Source organism: Netta rufina, assembly GCF_964035555.1.
Source record: "Netta rufina genome assembly, chromosome: 7".
NCBI lineage: Eukaryota > Metazoa > Chordata > Aves > Anseriformes > Anatidae > Netta > Netta rufina.
Window position 1 is genome coordinate 29,269,922 of NC_140130.1, and position 22,470 is coordinate 29,292,391.

Consider the following 22,470-nt stretch of genomic DNA (forward strand, 5'->3'; position numbering starts at 1 on the left):
ATATTGCTGTAACTGTATGAGATATAGTAAGTACAAGATCAATAATAAAAAAATGACTTAAGGGGAACAACAGCATGCAGAATAGAGAATAACACATATTTCAAGCAATAATTTCTGCTGTAATTTCAGCCAAGCTAAGATGGCAGCTGCTGTTTTGTTTTCTCCCCAATCTCCTAAAAGCCTTCAAAGCAAATGGCTGAATTCCTCTACTCAAATACCAAGTTGTGAATACCTCCTCTTCTGGTAGCCTCACTTCAATTATTTCCCTCGATTCAGTCCAGAATCAGAGTGCAGTTGGCAATGCCGACCAATGTTTTAATAAGCAGTTCCATCTAAATAAGATCCCAGTAAATGCCTTGCCTTGAGTGAACCTCATCTAATAGGCTGCAATACAAAACTATTTCTGGAACAGAAGTTATTATTCTTCCAAACAAGACTATTAACGATTAACTTGTAACCAAGGAAACACACAGTTTATGCAATATGAGGAAAAAAAAAAAAAAAAAAAACACCAAAAAACAGAGAGAGACAAGCAGGGGGCTAGCAAAGGAAATTATTATGAGGAAAATTCCCTTTCTGATCCAGACAGCCCAAGGTGGGCCTGGAGCCAACTGAAGAAAAGGAATCAGAGCAGATTTTTTAAAGTTGCTCAAAGGAGGATCTGAACTGAGGATTTGGGCAAGTGGTATCTAGGACTTGCATGGTGCAGATTGAAATCTGTACCTGCAATGTTCTGCTCACAGACTTGTGTGGAGGATACCCTAGCACACCCTGCGTGCCAGCACTCAGACCTTCTGGTATTGATCTGAAAGACAAGTTTTTGCTCTTTATTGGGAGTAAGTAAATGTGTTCAAGACTGGTCTGACGATGCAACTTCAAGTTCTGCCTTTACAGCCCTTTAATGAATACAAATGCTGTTAGTTGCTATTTCCAGACCGATCTCTTTAGTGAAGCTAATTATGTCACTTGTCTTACTGGCCTCAAATTGGAAATGTAGGTCAAGATTTGAGTAATTGACTTGTTCTCTTGCAAGGAATTGCTTGCAAGCTTTTTTTCTCTGGGCATATGCAACACACAGAAGGCAGAGTCAACCCTTTATAGGCATCAGCAAGGGAACAGTGCTTACATGTATGAGTGAGACCAGCATCAGAACAGGGAGTTAAAGAAAGACTAATACCTTTCCAAGCAATTTATTTCAAGTGTTCCTGACTGAAGTCCAACCAGCTTACTGGCCATATAAATAGTGAGCTGCTTTGGGTCTGAAAACCCAGAGCTAGAAATTAAGAGAGGTGCTGGGAGCTCAGGATTCTTCAGCTTGGATTATGGTGGCAGGCCAGACCATCCAAATCTGAAGCAAGTCACAGTCTGCCGCTCAGAAGTCTTAATTACCTTAGTGAATACTTATGTATAAACAGATGAAAATCAATTTTATCTAGAAGGAAACAAGTATTTTCTTTCCATTTACAGTAGCTAGGAGCAAACCTGCATGATCTGGTTTAGCACACTATGCAGTTTTCTCAGGTTACTCTAAAATTGATTTTGTTCCAATTTAAAAGAACAAAAACTAATAATTTTGAAGGCAAAATGCTCCCAGAGCAACACATTCTTGGCTCAGTACAGCAGCTCACAGTTGTCTTTGTATCATAAGCTGCATACTTTTCTGCAGGGTGTGGAAATGTAAGTCAGGTATTTACCAGCTCTAGCATACTGGTGTGCACTGGTACTTGTCTACATACAAGCCTTGTCAGATGAATTCAAGATGCAATTTTTTTTTTTGTCTCTTTAGCCCAACAAGCATAGCATGGCACAGGGATCTGTTAATGCAAGATTAAACACTATGCACTTGACTACCTTACATCAGGAACGTGTAGAAGCCTACTAATAGAAGGGATCATTTTAAACATCTGTTTTTCTGTAAAAAATACAAAAATACCCGAGCTACTAATACATTTTTGTTTTTATTTTTAAAACTGGCCCTAGCTGAACTACTGCAATGTCCACAACTGAACAAACCCCAAGGGGTGCTGGAAGCAGACATACACGTCAAATGGGTGTGAACATTTCTTTTAATATTTCATTTTGTTTTTATTCCTTCAGCACTTTTCAGGAATAACTCTAAAAGCTACAATTCATATAGAAGTCTAAGCTGTAACACTCTAATTTTGCACAGACTAATCACACGAGATCACCAATAAGACTTTCCCTACATTTCAAGTTGCTTTATAGCAATTTTCACTTGCAATGCTGCTGTATCCTGCTTGGACTTTTTATTTTTACCTTTACTGATGAAAAAAAAAAAAATCTCTGGGCAGAGATGTACACAGAACTCTTCAAGACGAGCTAGGCTGAGACTTCTACTCTTGCTTACAGGACCAGTTTAAATGAATAATTAATAGATAATTAATGCTTTCTTCAGCTCACTTGGGTTTCCAATAAGACAGATCAATGGACTATTAAACATTCCATTTACCCAAAGTAACAAGTATGGACAACTGCAAAGTCTGGACTACTTTTTCTTTTTAATCAAAGAAAGAGAAAAACAACAAAACCTCATTTTTCTGAGGAATAGTCTGTCACTAATCTTGCTTTGTGCTAATCTCACTCCACAGACATATCAGCATAATTTGTGTCATTCTTTACATCCCCTTGTGAATCATGCCATGTTGATTTCATTGCATTTAGCAACTTCACTACATTGATGTAAATTCAATTTCACCAGCCTGGGAGTGCTCGTTTCTGCATTTTACCAAAACATCTCCAAATAATCACAGATTTCCAAAGAAAAAGCAACAATTAAAAAAAGGAGAACAAAACTTTAACAACCCCATGTTCATGACAAGCCTGAAGTAGTTTCTGAACAAAATTAAGGAATTAATTTGCTGTGCAAAGTTTAAATCTGCCCTGTCAGTGCTGCTTTATGTAGAGCAGATCATTGTGCGAAGGTTTAATAGCAATTACACATCTTGCTGCCTCAGCCAGAAAAAGAACCTCAGCACCGAGTCCTTCTGAAATGGAAATTACAGGTATTACCTGAAGAGTAACAATTGTTGAATTAAAGAAAACAAGAAAAAAAAAATACTGCAGCCTCCCTTCCTGATGATTCTCTCCCTGAGCTTGACCTGAGCACAGAGCTGTTGGGAAACCAGACGAGCTAAGTGACTCTGAGCTGCAGATTGTCCTGGCAAGACTCCACGGCTCTGCTGCAAGCCACAAAATACTTCGGCTTTTTATTGGAAGTCAGAAAGAAGCTTCTGGGAAACGCCTTGCTATGAGCATGCTGCAAAGCAGAGGTTACAGCAAAATATGCTGGCTTCAATTCTGCTCTTAATTGAAGTAAAAAGCAGCTTCGTCTAAATTTAAACATGAGGAGGATATAGGCTAGTGCTGTCTAAAAGGTCCATTTTTTAGTTTTCATACTTGCATGCCTACCTTTGCAGATAAACGTGGGGTTACGCTCAGTCATTCTGACCGTGTTGTAGCAGCTGGGACTCTTCACTTCCTGCTAGGATATACAGTTTTTATGATTTCTATCTCCGCAGCCTCTGGAGGGTTTTTGCACACTGAGAACATCCTGCACCCAGAGCAGCGCAGGTGAGGGGACCTTCAGGATTTCACAGCTGTGCCCTTCACATCTTACGGGTGGCTTAATACAGACAGCAAGCTCAGAAATGCGAACTGTATCAAAAGCTGCTCTGGGATGAAAGGCACCAGAGAAACATGCTCAAGGGGCAGGCCTGCCCCATCACTGCCCTGTGCTCTCATAGTGAAGACAGAAGGCCAGCACAGAGGAGCCTTGAGGTGCTACTGAGATACCTGTTAAAAAGAAGGGTGACAAATACAGCGTTGTTTTGCTTCTCTGCAGATCCAAGTCTTGAATCTCATGTCTGAGAACACCATCGGCTGAGGAGACCAAATAATGACCAAGACTGAAATCAACCCCCAGCTGCCAGGAGCAGACAGAGCAGGCTCTGTGGTCGCTACCTGCAGGCATGGGACAGGGATCATGGGGAACTGTGGGACACCCTGGCAGGAGACACTCCCTGCAGAGACAGCAGCGAGCTGCGTGCCTACACACGTAGGAAAAAGCCTAAGGCAAAATCCTAGACTGCAGCTTGCTTATGCTGTTGCCATTCAAGCTGTACCTGGAGAATCACATTTTAAAACTCACTTCCTGGAAATTTGTCTTAAAGCTTTTCTAACAGTCTACATATAACCAGAGAAGCCATCTTTAAAGGGGGAAAAATCTTAAGCTCCTATTTGCTATATTTTTTAGATGCTTTCTGGCATTTTTCACAGAAGTATTGTTATTTTGTTATTCCAATTAGCCTGCTACTGAAAACAGAGAAGACCTAAGAACAACTGACACTTTACCTCTGTATCCTATTAAGTTATCACCATAACATTTGCTTCCTCAGCCTCAGCTTTTCAGCTAGAATAAACAAAATACACCAAAGGTATCTATCCTCAAAATAGCATCTCATGGCCAGCCATGGGCTGGATTACAACACACTAATAAACAGATGACTCTCTCTTCACCCCCTGTGCCCCTCAGCTTGGCAGGTAACTACTAAAGCTTTTTCACAACACACTATGAAGAAAATAAGACATCAAATCGCAGCACTTATCCAGCCTAGAAATAGGTTGCATTGCTATCTTCAGAGATCCTTTAAAAGCAAAAATAAGTTATAATGGCATTAATGAGTGGAACTAGTTAACTAGGATGAGAGGCTGGGAGAGTTCACAAGAACAGTTGAGAAAACATTCTAAGGAAAAATATCAAACTCGTAATTTACATGAAAATAGCATGTGAAGATCTTCTTACCAGAAGCCATTTTTTAAAAAGACAAAACATACCATTTAAAAAAAAAAAAAAAAAAAAAAAAGTTGGTATTTAGGTACTCCCTAAATATTCATAAGTATGCAAACTGCATAGGTAGAGCTGATGCCACCCAAAGAATGAAATAGAAGGTTTAGAGACAAATGCCAAGTAATGACCTAAAACATTAACAACTGCAATTTGGAATCAAAGAGAGAAGAGTCCACTGTTATTTAAATACAAAAAATTGAAAGTTCATGCCACAAACATGCATACGTATAATAACTGTGGAAGTATCACTGATGCTGTTCTCGATACAAAAGCATCAGAGCCTGTCTACACTAAGCCAGGTACATGTAGCATTGCCTTCATTTGCTGGCCAACACCAAATTTCACCTCCTCTGTCCACACGTGCTTGCCTTGCTCACTTGCCACAAGTTCCTAACAGTGAACATAGAGCATGTTTTGTAGCATGTCCTATACTGCAGAGACAAAAAGACTTGACAAAATTATTCTGCTTGTATTTGCTACATTATAGCATATATGACAACCTGTGTTTAAGAAAAAATAATCCTTTCTCAGAGGAGTTAATGAACAGCTTGTTATTTATGATCAAGTGCTGTTTTAAGTTCAAACAAGAAAAAGCAGTAGGCAGTTTTAAGCCTATTTTCAGTAATGAAAAAGTACTAAACTTACAATGAAGAATGCAGCAAGCTAAGACTTGCTGTGAAACACGATGTTGAAACAAATGTTGACTAAGCTAAGCCAGTCTTTGAATTAAAAATTACATTATTCAACATGATTCTTAACAGATGGGTTACTGGATAGGTAGTTAGCAAACCAGTGATTTTAGTCTGTCATATTTCTATATTAGTAGAGTAATTTTTCACAAAAATAGATTTAGATACAAATTGGGTGATAAAAAGATAGGGAATTCAGACTGCCTAATCTAATGTTCTGAGAACACCTTTATTTTTTATCTTCCTCACTTCAGCAAAAGTTCTCTGCATTTGCTCAACCAACTTACTAAAGGACAGAATTTCAAGATAATCTATTCACCCTTCAAATCTCCTTACCAAAGGGATGGAGGCATATGTTTCTCACATCTAACATCTGCAAGTCTGTAATGCAGCAACTGTATCTGCCTAGAAAGTAGTAAGATCATTTTGTTCTGTATATGCCTTCAACACATTGTACACAAAAAGATCAAGATATCTCAGAAGTGTCTTTTTTTTTTTTTCTCCCCTAGCATAGGATGGGGGTAATTGGAAATTCAAGAGCTCCTCAGAGTACTCTCTGAGTACACATCATTTGACGTCTGAACCAAAATTTTACTCAAAACAATTAATAAACAGAAGTGTCAAATCATTCACTGCAAGTCCTCAAAGATCCTCAAGGCTGCACAAAGCAAATTGCTGAAGTTAGCAGAAAAAGCAATGGCTTTTTCCAAAGAGCACAGAAATTCCATCTTACTGATGAACAGCATTGACCTGTAACAGCACTCAAACATCAAACAGGCCTCTGAGCTAGCTTAGCGCAATCCACTTATGGATTTTAGGGGACCCCTGCCGTTACTGCAGTCTGATGTGTGAATGAAAAATGGGGAAAAGCCTGCACAGAAATAGGGCTGTCACAAAGACCTTTCAAAACAGAATCTATAATAAAATGTCCCTCAGTTACCACCAAAAGTCTTCCCATCACGAGTTTCCTTTGAGGCCCTTTGCAGAGACCTGTGCTCAGCCATCGTTCCTCTAGCTAGCACTTGAGGTGGTGGGTAGCAAACAGGTTCTCAAATCTATCAATGCTGCTTCAAAGTGTATTCAGAGAAAAACAAACACACACTTCTTAGAATAACCTAAACATTTATTGACTCTTGTTTGATGTAGCAGTAATAAAAGATAACCCTCATTGTTCTGCAAGGCTGTGTTTCTACTTGAATCACTTCTTTAATGTAGTATCATTTTAAGATCCTAAACTAACACCAAGTTCCACAATTCTGCCATGCAGATTATATTAACATCTGTGACATCAACCTGGTGCTAACAGCGCTGGGAATTAGGGAATAAATTAGCGAGCTACCCTGGTGACACTGTTTACAGAACCATGCCTATTAGGCTTTTGTACAGTAGAAATCCAACAACATTTTCACTTCTGAACAGGCATTACTTTGTCTGACCCTTATGCTAGCGCTTGCTCCTCGCTTTGCAGCTTTGAGGAGATTCCTCTGCTTTCCAGCTTCTGTTTTCCTGTCAATATGTAATTTAAAACAGCAAATAACATATGTCCCCGAGCTATACAAGGCATATATCATTTCTGGGTGTATAGTACTTTATGATTAGCCCATATGAAAGCTAGCATTATTTCTCTCACTGTCACCTCCTACACAACAGTGCAGCTAACTTACACCACAAAAATCATTGCCATTAATGAAATATATGACTTTGCTGCAAATGGAGTCCAACTTTGAGACAACACCGAAGCACTTACTTGGCTTTAAATCCCAGTGATTCAATTAGACTCACAGAGATACTCTGCTGAACAGAATAAGCTTAAGACAAAGCCTAAGTGTTCTTCTCAGACAGATCCCCAGTGAGCCCGAAAGCTATCCAGGCTCGGCGAAGGCAAGGATTAATCACCCTTTTGGGGATACTGACTGTTCTCTAGGTGGAAACCCATGTTTGTTACAAATAATCCTTTTTTAAATTAGTTATGGATTGCCCCCAGAAACAACAAAATCCTGTTCTCTTGTTTCTCCCACACAAAGGATACACCACGTTTTGATTAGTGGAACTTGGTCTTTTTCCCCACTATGCATTCATTTGACACAAAAAGGACCAATTCTGCGACGGTGGCAGGCCCAGTTATCACCCTATCCCAACCTACAAGGACTGTCCTATCACATGAAGACACTCAAGGGGAGGCCCACGGGCTGTGGTCAAGCCCCGGTGGAGTGCCAGGGTACGACCAAAGGGACGCCCAAAGGCCAGGAGCTGAGCGCGCTGATCAGCTCTGGGCACCCTTGCCTCACCAAAGGCACTGCGTGGGGCCTGGGGCCAGGAGGCCAGGAAGGGGGAAGGAGAGAAGCCAGGGTGTGTTTGTCTAAGTATGAGTTTGTTTGCTCTTATTTTTCAACAGCAGAATCGGAAGTTTGTTAATTGGCGACAAATTAAATTGATCAAAACCCCCCACCAACTCAAAACAGTTTTGTGGGCTTGGGGCTCTCCCTTTATCTCTTCTGGAAGGAGGAATAGCTTAACTGCCTCCATCACTACCTGAACCATGAACTCTCTGGTCTCAGAGTTAATGAATAAAGCCACGAGGCCCTCCCCTCCACCAGCATCAATGGCAGAAGTTCTCCCGCTTCTCGGCACGAAATAGCTGCCACCAGATCTTCGGGGACTGCCTGCTGCAGGCAGCTGGGATGCGAGGAATGCATGGAATGGTGCTGCGGCCATGGGGCCTGGTGGGACTGCATGGCCTGGCTCGGGACTTGAATGCTCATGCCCCGGTGTGAACTAAGTGCTATTAAAAAATACGCAAAAAGTGCAGCAAACACGCAGTGCCTGAACTGGCATCTCTTTGGTTATTTTTGTTTCTCTCAGTTTCTCTGGCGCTGCACACCAGAGCTGCAACTTGAAATCAAGTATTAGAAATAAATTTGGAAAGAGAAAATAGAGAACAAGCAACACCATAAGTTTGCCAATAAAAACATAGTTCTTTTACAATCATTTTGTCTTAAAAAGCAATAAGATGTTTATAAGATATTTCACATACCACTGGATTTTTGTTTCAAGTGGTAGTAGTTGAAATCCAAGACTAATATTTCTTTGTGATAGCTGTGAAAAGTAAAAGAAACTCTCTGCTCCAAAGGCCCCTAATACAAATAATCAAGGCAGACAAGAGGAATGTTCTTATCCTTATTTTACAGATCAACTAACAAAGCGGGAGATCAAGTTACTTCCCCCAGGGTCACCTTAAGAGTCTAACACAGAACGGTTCTGTAGTTTAGTACCTTAACCACACAAGTATCTTTTTTTTAATTCCTAATGCCACATGTATTTATAAAATGCCTTTTTTGTGGCTTGTACAAAAGTCAGCACATTGACTTCATCAAAACAAAACCCCAAATGCTGAGCCCCAAAAGCAAACTGACAGGCACAAGTAAATTTAACAAAGTCAACCAAAGCAAAGAGAAAAGGAAACTCCCCAATCTTCCCCCAACGAAGTGTGAATGCATAATTTTGTCAAGTGATTCAACAGCAACAAACCTGGAGACTTCCCCAGGTCACCTGGGGATAAAAGTTCCCAAGCCGTGAGTTATATCAAGACTGTTTATCAGTAACATCCACAACACAGAGAAAGTGTCAGAATCCAGATCCCACTGTTCAACGTTTTATTCCTTCACACTGGCAATAAATGGTGAGACTGCAAATAAGCAGAGCACTGGTGAGAGAGTTCCACACCAAGAACACCTTGACATTAACACACGGGTAACATTTTTTATGCTCTTCAAGTCCAGCCCCAGCTAAAGCAGGCCAATTTACTTCAAGGGGAAAGGGCAGAACAAAAGCTGCTCTGGAGACTCGCAGCATTTAGGGATGTGGGAATGGAAAAGGAGGCAAGACTGGAGCCACCACAAGCACAAAAACATCTTCTTGATCATAACCTTAAGGGTTATCAGCATCATGCTTTATCAACAGTATGAAAAAAACAACACAGGACTAAATCTCTCTGCAAGGCTTAACTATACCAGAAGCCAAATTATCCAGGAAATGCTAACGTTTTGCTGAACGGTGTTTTCTGTCTTGTTTACTTGGAAAACCATTATCAACTGAATATCCACAGAGGCATCTGTGAGAACATGGAAACACGATGGGGCTTACTGCAGCTTGGCACCCAGCAGGTGCCAGCACCAAAGGTGCAAGAGAAGCAGTGTGGGAAGAACACAAATCATGAAATCTCTGCACCTGCTTCCCAGCCCTAAAAGTCTTCAGCCCTTCCTCTTTTCTCCTCTTATCCTTCCAAGCACAGAGAAGCCTGGCACAAATAGCTACTACTCCACTTCCATGGGTTTGGCCATGTACAACCCAGTCCAAGAACTCATCAGACAAAGGGCCAATTCCCACCACATTGTCACAGACTGGCAGATGAATGCCAGGCCATCAGCAGTAGGTCAGAAATCAAGGACCAGGGCTAAACCCTCAGTTGTGGTTAACTAATGGAGGGAAAAATGAAGCTCTAACAATGTACGTTATCCAGCAATGTGGCTTGCAGGCTCAAAATTCAGACAACCACCTCAACACAGAAAAACTGAGACTGAAGCTATTAGTATAGGCTTTGTAGAAGACAGCTATTAACAAGAAACACAGAACACATATGTAAACTTTCTGCTGCAGGATATATAGGTAGCAAGTCATCTTTAGACACAACACCGTGACAATAATTTTACCTTATTACTAGGTAATAAGGGCTCATAATTGGAAAGAGACAGGTACACAACGAGAGACACAAAAACATGGAATCAGTCAAACACAATTTAGGAAGAGCCATTTGGTGTCAGCAGAGAACACCCTGGCCTCAGGATTTTATTTTGTTTGTACATGAATTGACCAGGCAGACACTGAAATCACTCCACAATCTGAACATAATGAAGCATGCTAATTTGCTAAAAACTGTTACTAATCATTTTGCACTTCGGTGAATTGGAATCACATTTTTTCTAGTGGAAACCAGCCTCTCCTGCGCTTAGTTAACATGTTTACCAACTGGCACCAGGCTGAAGGCATTTTCAGCTTGTTAAAAACAATTCCGGCAGTGGCTGGGAGGGAGGGGACCAGCTGTACTATACAGGCCTGAAACAAAGCCTGAAATTCTGGGGAAAGCAGAATAAAGTGCAAGGAGAGAACACAGAAAATAAACAAAACAAAAAGGTGACCTACAAACTTCTGTTGGAGAAATTATTTGAAAAGAGTAAGGCAGAAAAGATTAAAGAAAAAAAATACTGAACAGTATTATCCTTTCTCATTCTGCAGCCATGATGTATGAAACATTAGTAAAGGCATCACAAAGTTAAAGGCAGCATTTAGCTCTTTTGTCTATTATCTGTGTGAACAGATGCCAAATTTTATATCCAACATCAATATTAATAGCTATTGTAAATAATTCATCACACTTGGTAGGCAGGGGAAAAGGAAGCAATTTAAATACAAGTCCTTTTCCTATTTTCAGCTGTTTATTGTCAACTTTTCCCATTATTCTAGCAAATCATCTCCCTTGCTTTTTTGTTTTTTAATGAAAATTATTGGCTTGTTTTAACTTCCTTACAGGTTAGTAACAACTTTCATGCTGCAAATTCATGAAAAAATTACTCTGCAAATTTCATGCAGAGTACTCCTAAGGTACAGCCCCATGCAGCATGGGAAGCCCAACCAACTGCGCATCAGCTGGGTGGGGAGCAGAAATGTAGCAAAGGATGAAAACTGCACTGCTAAAACCGCTACACATATTTAACGTGCATTTCAAGAAAATCCACAGCCTAAGTTCAAAATGCATCTTAGAAAACAAGCGACAATTATGATAAGCTGAATGACAATATGCTTTTCTGGAAAGATGGGAGGCAAATGATACAGGATCCCTGAAACTTATAGCTGCAAGGATTTGGGATGAAACTGCTTCTTAAACCATCCCTGGTATGGCTTACCGATACTGGTAGCAGGTCAACAGTTCACAGCCAGGACATTATAAAAATGATCCTGTAAATCTTAAGTAATGGGTCTCAAATTAGTTAAATATCCCATACTATTTATGCTGGACCAGTACATTTCATCAACAAAAGTTATCAGGAGATAGTTTAGGGCCACAAATCTCTGCAAGTATCAGATACACTAGAGCAGACTATTGAGAGTTCGTCCTGCTCACTCCAGCGTAAATCCCAATGAGAGTAAATTCACTCAATTTGTTTCATTTATAGCATTAAATCACTGTGTGGGTGTTCAGAGTTGAGAAACTATTCACTCTCGCTCAACACGACTGCTTTTTATTTCTGCTTACCTGGTTTGAATTTATCCCACATTAGCTTTTACAGAGCCCTCTGGAAAGTAAAGAGAACAGATCCTCCTCCTCAAAATACAGGGACTAAAGTCTGTATCTGTGGTAATGTAATGCTCCAAAACCACATCCATCCCACTGCTCAAATACAATTCAAACGTAGTTTGCATCTTTATAATGCAATAAATGATGCAGAGTGCTACTACTGTGAAGAAAGACTCCACAACCATTCCTGAATTCTTTGACTAGTAAATCCTTCAGTAGGAGGCTTAACACGTTACTTATAGGCAATTGAAATGCATCTCATTTACTGCTGCAAAATTCCAACATTATATAGAACTCCCATATAAGCCACTTCTTCGCTAAAAGGAAAAACGTGACCTTGTCAAGTCCAGGCTTGCTGGATGTGTTTATCTTAAGTAAGCTACTGCTTTGGTGGTCAAAGCTCCCTGAACTGTAGCTAACACAGGTTAAAAAATAAAAAATAAAAAAATCAACAGCAAACTTGAATTAAATCATGAATTTAATCAAACTTGTAGTAAAATTGGAAACAACAGCTACATGCACACTCAGAAGGAACTGAGCTGAGCAAACACCTTAAGTTAGGTGTGTTCAAGATGCTGCCCTTACTAAAACAGGTACAAATATCATCAAAGCAATCCACTGCATGCAGCTTTTGGCACATCACATCTACAGAAAGGCAAAAAGCAGCTGTCAATGAAGACGCACTTAATTTTAAATGTGAAAGTTTAGACCTCAGGTAATTAGGTCTTTTCAGTTCCAGTCTACCAATAAACATAATTACCTTTTTCTTTCACCATGGCAAACAAATTTTCTTCGTAGTGGAAGCAGCAAGAATTAGCTGAAGGAATTTAAACACAAGCTCTTTTCCAGCAGTGTTTGGCTGAAGTGGAATAAATAATAAAAAAAAATAATAATAATAAAAAGGCAGCTTATTCCAGGCAGTTATCTTCCTCAGCCAGATCTCCCACAAAATCTGATAAAGTCCTATTTTTCGTCGTGTCTCTTTTCTTCTTGTGCCTTTTCTTGCACTGTGGTCTCTTCCTCCGGCTTGTACCCTGCGTGCAGACTCTGCCCCTTGTGCCGAAGCACCCAGCTACAGCTGCTGCTGTGTAACAAATGCCGAATTCCCCGTCCCCGGCTCCCAGTCACTGACACCACCTTGCATTCCTCTGCCCTCACAGAACAGAGCTGGCAATGCAGTCTGCTCCTGAATGACTGGCAAAAGACTGCGAGTGAGAAGATGTGGGAGAAAAGAGGAGCAATGTTCAAACACACACGACACTGTGTATTTATGAGTTCCTTATTTTATTTACTCAAACTGAGCCAGGATGAGATGGGGAAACACAAGATGAACACATACAAATGCTGAGGAAGGCTGCAGCACGGTGTCTTTTCTCTGCTGAGCACTCTTTATCCACCCCTGGTTTTGCTTTAAAACTGTTACCGAACATCAGACACAGCCTCTCTCTGGTCATCTGACCACAGTACAGAACAGAGCAGCATGTATAATCTCTGCAAACTTGGAATGCTGACTCTATTCAATGCCTGAAATAACAATAAAAATAATAAAAATCAGATCTGCAGCCACTCAGTGGGCAGCTGGGTTTAGAAGCACAGCCAGGGAGTGCCCCAGACCGAATTCACAGCATGAGTCAGGTAGGCAATGCACTCAGATAGCCAGGGCTGGGAGCTCCATCCCTCTTACACAATTCTGTTTGAAATGCTGGCCACAGGCAGTCAGGGAACCAAGCAGCGAGAGAGCTGGAAAAAAAAAAAAAAAAAAAAGAAAGAAAGAAAAAACCACAAAGCCTTTACAATATTGCCAGGTCTCAATGTCTTACAGCAAGATTCAGAATGTTTCTGTTTTCTTTTAGAAGATACCACCTCAGAGTCAGGTGAGAATCAAAGCCTGACTTTCATAAGCACAATTTTATTCCCAGTTATGGAAAAAAGCTTAGAAATAGGATTATTCAAAACCCTGAATGCTCATTAAAATAATGTAATGTGGTGTTTTCAATCCATATATATACTGCCAGTATCAAGTAGCAATACTCCCGTATTTATAGGCTACTTTTTCCTTGTTTATAAATAACTTTATTCCTCATTGTAGCCAGCTACCAGTGATTTTGCCAATACAAACCTACCCCATCATGCCTTTGACTGGGCAGTAAATTTTAGTATCTGTGTTTTAGAGGTGGAGAAACTGACAAAGGAAAATGAACTGACTTGCCAAGGACAGAGGTGACCTCAGCAGAAGAGAGCTGGACTGAATACAAAGCTATTCTGGGCTAGAGGCCGGGCAGATTCACTGGGCTGCAGCTTCACCGGCCTCAGCTCAGTGCCGTACCTGAGCTAGGTTACATGACGGAGGTGCAATTATGTTCACGAGGCAGCCTACAGCAAGCTCTGTGTTCAGCCCAGAGCCAGAGGCACCTCTGTATTTTAGGCACTGGAGCTCACACCTCCACAAGGGAATCCCTTCTCAGTGCCACTATATGTAGGGAGGGAAAAATTAATATAAGGAAACAAACTGTAGGCATCAGCCAGACAGAGCACCAGATGGCTGATGCATGCTGGAAAATCACAGCATACATCCATCATTAAAAATATTTGCAGTAAATAAATTCTCAGTGTTTTGCATAAATGCCACACAGAAGAACAGAAAGAAATGAAATAAACCAGTCCACTTCACCCAAAATATCTCTTATTCAGTGACATTCTTTAATAAATAACTATATAAATTAGGAAGAGAGACTGACAGAGATTCAGGCATGTGCATGGAAAAAAAAAAATCTCTAGCAAACCTGGCTGGCTTTCTATTGTTAGCAGCCTGATGTGTAAGAGCAGCGCAGCCCCGGCAGTCTGACATTCTTGCTTCTGTGACTCAGTGTGCTGCTATTAATAGCAGCTCAGCCCCAGCCCCACCAACCTGGGGCGCAGCACGCTGTGTCACGCCGCTGACACCCTGGAGACGCTCAGGTTGTAACTCAGCCTGGCTGTGTTCTTTCCCAAGCCGTATTTTGTAAACAGTTCGGGGCCAGCAGCCTGCAAGGGGCACGGCTGACCTTCATTCATAACTGTTGGATCTGATGTGCGAGCAGCCCGTGCTCTGCACGCATGGGTACCATTAACTCTTTCCTTCTGACACCCTGCAAAGGCGTGCGATGATTATCATTCTTTTTTTTTTTTGTTCCAGCAGCTGCTGACACAGAAGCTGACTGCTGGTATCTGAACTTTCTGTTCTCTGAGTTCATTACATCCATTTTTCACATATGCTAGAGATTAGCACTGCCATATCTCATCTCGCCTGTGGCTGAATGGAAGCCTTTCCTCGCATGTCTCAACCATAGAAAGCTGCAGGGTTAGACTGCAGCATGCACACAGAAATAAATTTGAAAATACAGACTGCAGTGTATTAGACTGGGGATTTTAGGAGTCAAATGTAATTTACTCCAGCATAAGAAGACATAGAGATCAGCTGTTGGTATTGTAAATAAAATCTTTTTAAACTGGGGTCATTTTTTGTTTTAATCTCATTGTTTCAAGCCTCAAGACAAAAATTTACCTTGCTGTATAATTCAGAATCTACTCATATATGCTAAACTGGGAGGAAAGACAAATAGTTAGCAAGTCTAGAAAGAAAACCTTGGTACTTATTGCTTGGTACTTATTCAGGGGTGCATATTCTAAAAGAAAGAAAAAATTCCTTTGCATAACCTTTTGTACTGTACAATTTTAATAGCGAGTCTCACTTGAACACAACCAGGATGTAAGATTCCCAAAGAGCACACTATAACTACACAGCGTAATTATGTTACTGTTACTTCAGGGTGAAAAATACCCTGTGCAGCCAGCAAAAGGCATGGGAGTCATGCAGAGACCACGAAGGGAAAGAGTTAACCAGCTTGGTTTGCTTTTTCTTGTACGGTGATAATGTTGAAAAATCAATGTTAAGATACTAAGCAGTTTAGCCATGACTTAAGATTTGTTATTCTCATTTTAAAAGTTGGCTTTCAGATTTTTATCTTGCTCTCATTCTTCACAGATGAGACCACGGATTGTGAGTATCAGTACATAGTTTATATAAAACTCTTTAAAGACTAACTGAAATTTCTTGTTCATCTAATAGTGATGGAAACTGCCTGCTAGAAAACACAAAGGGAAAGGGGAGAAGTTGTACTAATAAATAACATCCAGGAAAATATCCTCTAGTTAATGTCCTTTTGCTTCCAGCAAAAAGCCTAGGACAAACAGTTTTGACAAGAAAGCCTGCCACAAGCTTCCACAGCTTAGCTGCTGCACAACCTCAGTCAATTTTAAGAGTCACCACTTCTGTAAAGTGTTGATCAGGGAATTTTGCAAAATGCTGATTTCTCCAAGAAGGAAATCCCCCTCCCTCATGCTCTTAAGGAAAAGGAGGCCTGCTCTGGTTGTTATCCTAACTTAACCACGCCTGTTCTGAAGAAAAACTAATGATGTCAACAGGGGATTTGTTGCAACTCTGCAGTGGTCCCAGTGCCCTGATGCTGAAGCACACAGTTTCCAGTTTCAGCATTCTCCAGTTGTACAGTTAAGTATTTCCTGGCTTCTGCTCCTCTTGAACGTACCCCAGTCCAGCAGTCTATTCCTCTGATGTGTTGTCCTCAGCCACTTGGACAACTGACACATTTTCCATCCTTTGAAAACAGCACAAGCAGTGATGCTTATTATGGACTCGAGCACAAAAGATGACAGACAACTGACTCATGCAAAGCTGATGATTTCAGTTTTTTTTCAGACATGCCACTGGGCAGAACTCAGCCTGTACCTGAAAAAGCTGTCTCCTACACCATGGGTCTGAATAGCTGGGTGTTCGCTCCCAGGTGCTTGACTGCTCTTGCATGCATTGCTCTTTTACCTCTCCAGGTTCTTACAGTACCCTCAGCCAACCTACCTATCTTCTGAAGCCAGCAGGTGAGTTGCAGAAGTCTCTTCATGGCAGTTATTCATTCTGTAGCCTTTCCATACTCCCCACACAGTGTTGCCTCCATGAGTTCACACAGCAGCCCGTGCAATGACCTTAGGCTGCCAGCCTCTCCTCACCCATCTCCTCGGCAGGATGCTGAAGAGCTTTGAAGGCCCCACAGAATGACATCCCCTCGGGGCTCCCTAACACAACTTTACAGAGGGGAGCACTCACTAGAGAGGAATGTGCTTCCTAAGGACATATTGCAGTCCTGTGACCCTACATGCTAGGATAATCACAGTAGCCTTACTCTTATCAGACTGATCTGCAGGCGAATAATGCACGATGGCCTTGGTCCTATTTGTGAGTTTTCTTCTATGCTGTGCTTTCCTCTGCCACTTATGTCGTGCTACTTTGACTACAAGCACCCTGTAATACTGCTCTTTATAGTATCATGCAATCATTCTTTTGCAGAAAATGAAATTATGAAATTAAAATTTACCAAATGCATCATCTGATTCAGCAAAATACATAGTGTAGTTTATTCTGATCTGCCAGGATGTGAGGGCTTACTGCTTTTTAAATAGAAACATTTCATATTCTTAAAAGCCAGATTCCTCAGGAATGAACTGACAGATTTTGATCTATTAAGTAGTCTGGTTTTCTTAAAACAGAATTTGATTTTATGAGGTACTTCCAAGCAAGATTTTCTTAGTAGGTTGTTATTCTGCATAACAGTAATAGCAGCCTACAAAAAATACAGATAAAACAGTAAAATGGTAATGCTTAATTTACTGCAAAACAAAACAAGCAAACAGGGATGCTCATCTTCACTCTAAATGTTCAGAAACCTCTAACACACAAGCTTATGTAAAAAGCACCTGAAACCTCCAGGTCATCTTATCTTTAGAAACAGATAAGAAAAGATGGTTACATTACACTTCTTTGCAGTGGCTCCAAAAATATACAAAGCTCACTGTTGGGTAATATTCTCACTGTAGGTACATATAAACATTTACCTCTGAACAGCAATTACATTATTGATATAACAAGCAGCCTCCAAACTGCTTATGTTACTGTTAATCCTTAGAAAGGAGATCATGCTTTATGAACACCTGTTTCATAAAGTTTATAAACTTACCTTACAAAATCATTGCATTTCAACTACTACAAACTGAATTAGCCTAGCCAATTCACAATCACAACCAGTAGTGCTGCAGATAAAAATACGCACATGCTGTCAGTAACCATTTGACGATTACTGACAAACACTGCATATAACTTGCATGAAGGCAGGAATCCCTGACAGGGAAGAGTATATACAAGTGTCATGCTTTACTGTACATGCCTAAGGTTAAGGAGATTTGATATTGATAATCCACTTCAGAATTGGATTAACTACACAGAATAACCTCTACAGCCTGTCTTGGGAGTTTGGGGCTCAGTGAAACCAGCAGGAAGGCAATAAAGACTCTCTAGTCTAAAGAATTTCTCCACAAGAGGCCTATGAAACAACAGATTGAAGCAGCTTTCCACCAATCAGTTAATTTGCAGAGCAAAGCAGCAAGTTCTTTGTTTTGCAATCGCGAGAGATGTGACAGAGCATCTCACTGAGCATTAACCTTTGGTGCATGCCTCAACGATACAACACACAGCAACGCAGCCAACAGTGCAAGTCCATAGTCCCCGAGGATGAGGCAACTCATCACAGACACTGGATATACACCACCCTTACATTTCAACTGGATTAATTGTTTTTTACTGTGCCAGATGACAAATTTCTTCTGTTCTGATTTCACATAAACTATAAATAGGACTCTAAAAAAGGCATCTGATCTGTCCTGCAAATATACTTCACTCCCAACGGTTATTTCCCAGTCCTGTGTCCTTTCAAATGAACCACAGAGGCCCTCAAAGGAAAGATAAAAATATGCTTTCTGAACAGATGCAACTTGGCTACATAGTGTAATATTAATATATTCAAACAAACTTTTACAATGAACAGATCTTTCATCGCCTTGCTCCAGCTTCTGGCACTTCTCCACTAGTGGCTCTCCATTTTATCTCCTAGCTAGGGAAGTCACTTGCTTCAGTTACGCAGAAACTTACAGATTCGAAACTTTCCTTCGAATTATTTGTTGCCATTTCAACAGTATTTAGGAGACACAGATCAAACTGATATTCAAAATAGAGTAGGCAAAATTGATTCCAATATCTGCACCGACTGGAATTTTTAAACAGAACTACAAAAGCTATTTTGATTTTGCTGCTGTGTAAGAAGGTCTGCTCGCTGTTAGTTTACATCAAACTGGATGGCTCATGGCCTCCACTCCAAAGGAGAGTCACATATTTTGAAGGAGAGCTTGCCATCTTAAAAAACAGTATTTAATCTCATATATACAAACAGTATTTAATCTCCCAAGTACTGATGAATACTGATAAGCTAATTGTTTTTATATTTTTGCAATTTCTATGATCTGCATTGAAAACTGCACAGACAGTTTCATATCTAATTCACACACAGCAGCAAACCAGCAACAAACATTCCCTGGTACTGCAGTGCTTCTGTGATACTCTACCATAAAGACTTGCTCCCTAAAGGAAAATAATTGAAAACAAAATTGAAAAGCAGGATGATGCAAAACCTGTAATCACAAGCTCCCATTCTAACATTGTCTTCTGATTTCCCTCTCAGCTCTACCTTGTCTGCATGCAGGATTGTGAATACATTTGAGACTAACAGCACCTTTACTATGTATGAGCAACATGCTCAGTATGGCAGGGCCCTCATCCATGGAAAACACTGGGGTGAAGAACACTCCTGCTGCTTCCCTCCTGCCCTTGTTGTTCCATTACCCGTCTCCCCTTTCACTGGAAAAAGCCCACAGAGGTCTACCAAACATCTATCGTTGTCCCAAACTAAAGATACTTCCAAGGTCCCGGTGTACAACAGCCGGCTCAGTGATACCCCCATCTCTGCACATAATGGAGGAGAAGGAAACAACAGCAGGTGGCATTCATCCTCTCCTCAGCCAGGGACATACGGAGTGGACAAGGCCAAGCTTCTCTCTCCTCTTCTACTCCCTCCATGCCCCAGCGTCAAAATCAAAGGGAGCGAAGACAGCCATCTCCGATTCTCCTCTCTCGGCTCTGCAGTCTTTCCCACTATTCTACCTTTTGGAAAAGGAGCTCAGACCCTGGCTCTCAGAGGAAAAGAAGCAGCACTTCCTACACCTCTCTTCCCCATCCCAGTGCCACCAGCATTGTATCCACCAGCAGAGCTGGCCTGGGTCACTGGCACAAGGCTGTGGCAGCCCCAAGCCCCTTGGAAGCAGGGCAGTGGGCAGCTCGCCCGCCTCAGGTAGGCCTCAGCAGCCATCCTGTTTCTGCCCTGCCAAGGAAGGGAACTGCACTTCTCCCTCAGCTGTTTGATTAATATAACGAGATTATACAACTGCAAGGGACAGACACGGGAGAGGAAGTTTTGATCAGATACGGAACAAAAGCAGGGCTCCCTGTAAACAGTGGGAGATGTGTGGCCAAAACATGCTCCTTCCCACCACAGCTGACTGCACTCATCAGTGTAATGGAGTTACAGAGCAAAAGAGATCCCTACTTAAATTCCCCTCAATAATCTTTACACCAATATTACCTTTTCTTTTCTTTTTTTTTTTTTTTATAGTGACACGGGAAGCAAAACCCCCAATTTTTTCATTCTTTCTTTCTACTCAAAGCTATTTAGCTAATTTTTCTTGCTAGTATCTAGTAACAGTAGGAACTGCGATTTTGTTGTTATTTATTGGATAACAGATAACAAAGAATGTAGACAGAAAGCAGCAAGCCCTAGAGAGGTGAATGCAGTTGCCCTAAACCATGCTGCATTAATGCAGATTAATGCTAAACCACCAATGTACCACTAAGCAAATTAAGTTAGGTTGATCTTGGACACTGGCAGTGACTTGGCCCACAGCAAATGGAAAGCTGAAACTGGGAGCCAAGGGTTAAGAAGACATTAAATGTTCAAATACTTTAAATAAAAATGGCACAGCAATTAAATAGGAGTAGATACAGCATATAGACAGAGGACAAAGAACTTGTTCTAATTAATTACCTTTTCTTTTTCCTATTTTTTTTTTTTTGAATGAAGCTAACTCTGCACATTTACATAACCAAAGACTTCTAGGGCCTGTCACAGGGAGTTTCGCCTATACTTCTTACTCCAACATGAAACCAGTACTCAGGTATTTTCACAAGCAAATTTATCCCTAGTAGGATAAGTACTGTAGCAACTGCCTCAGGTAAACTTAGCCTGCTGCTGCCCCTCGCTGTGACTCTGGGAGTACCACAGGTGACAACATCTGCCCGCGTTTAGCAGATGAGCGATGAAAAGCAACCCCATGCTGGTAAAGCTGATGAACTAAGCAACCATATTTTCAACACCTGCAACCATTGCAGGATTAAAAGCCAGTAACACTATTACTGTGGCAAAGGGCAGAGTAGCAAGCAGCTTCCGTAATGGGAGTGAGCAAGAGAGTACTTTCACCTGTGAATGCTGTGCACAAGCCCTTGCTATTTAACATCAGGCATTGTGCAGCGAGGACAAAAGCAAGATTCTCACTCAGTGGTGGCAACTGTTAGAATGGCTCTGCCACTGCAGGCGCCCAGGGGACAGCAGCTTAGCTGTGCTTGGCTGAGCTTCATCAGGCACACCTGATCCTTCACGCCTACCCCCAGCTGTGCACTGGTAGCACAAGGGGTTTACAACCAACTTCCAGAGGTGCTGAAAAACACCTGGAAGAGAGATGCTGCTCCCAGGACAAGAGCCCAACCTTGATGGCATGCTTGGTCCATGAAGAACACTGCAATATGCCTATGAATCTCTACTATAACACTGCAAAGCTATCCGCAGAAAAACAGGGATTCAAGGGGGAAGAAACACAGCTTCCCACAAACCTGAATTGAATCAAGACACTAGGACCATATGGTTCTTAAAAACAACAAAGAGAAAAAAAAAAACATATCAGTGCACTCAGCCAGGTCCTTAACTGACAGTGATCTGTAATCACAGAAACAGACTCAGAAGAGACTCAAGAGATTACATAGCCATGTGCTAGGTAGGCTCAAGCACCTTGATCCTTTGTGACACTCATGAAAATCTGCAACCCGTTTGCACAACATGCTTTGGCACTGTTCCTCCACTTCTCTGCCTTTGCATCCAGAAAGTTAGTTATACAGTTATGCAAAGTAGGTCTTCTCTGCTGCAAACGCAGCTAATCTCACTCAGTACAACGCAGAACATCTCCATTTGACAACCCTTTCCATACATGAAGATTGACTAAATCCCTCACTTATCTCCACTCTTCTAGATTGAGCCAACCTAATTCTATTAATCTTTCCATGTAAGTCTTCTTACCTAAATTTATTATTCTCACTGCCTTCTACTAGTTTTCCTCCAGTTTATCTGTATCTTTCCCAAAATAAGATGTTCAAACACAGGCAGTGTCCAGCAGTGGCCTCTTCTGTAGCAGAACAGAGAGCAATTATCTCCCTTGCTGTACACATCTGCTAACACATCCCAGAATAATAGATTTTTTTTGTCAGTAGTATCATTTAGTTGATTTATATTGTGATAAGTATA

General features: G+C 41.1%; 1 protein-coding gene across 18 annotated transcripts in view; it reads right to left on the reverse strand.

Moving 5' to 3' along the window:
• The window catches only part of ABLIM1 (actin binding LIM protein 1), a 185,138-nt gene that overhangs the window by 99,772 nt on the left and 62,896 nt on the right, over positions 1-22,470 (reverse strand). The window contains exon 2 of one of the 18 annotated variants that reach the window (XM_084290328.1): positions 12,669-12,767. The exons of the other annotated variants lie outside the window; for them this stretch is intronic. Coding sequence (XP_084146454.1) covers positions 12,669-12,684 — 16 coding nt within the window. The 5' untranslated portion in view covers positions 12,685-12,767. The remainder of the gene's footprint in view (positions 1-12,668; positions 12,768-22,470) is intronic. 18 annotated transcript variants of the gene reach the window in all.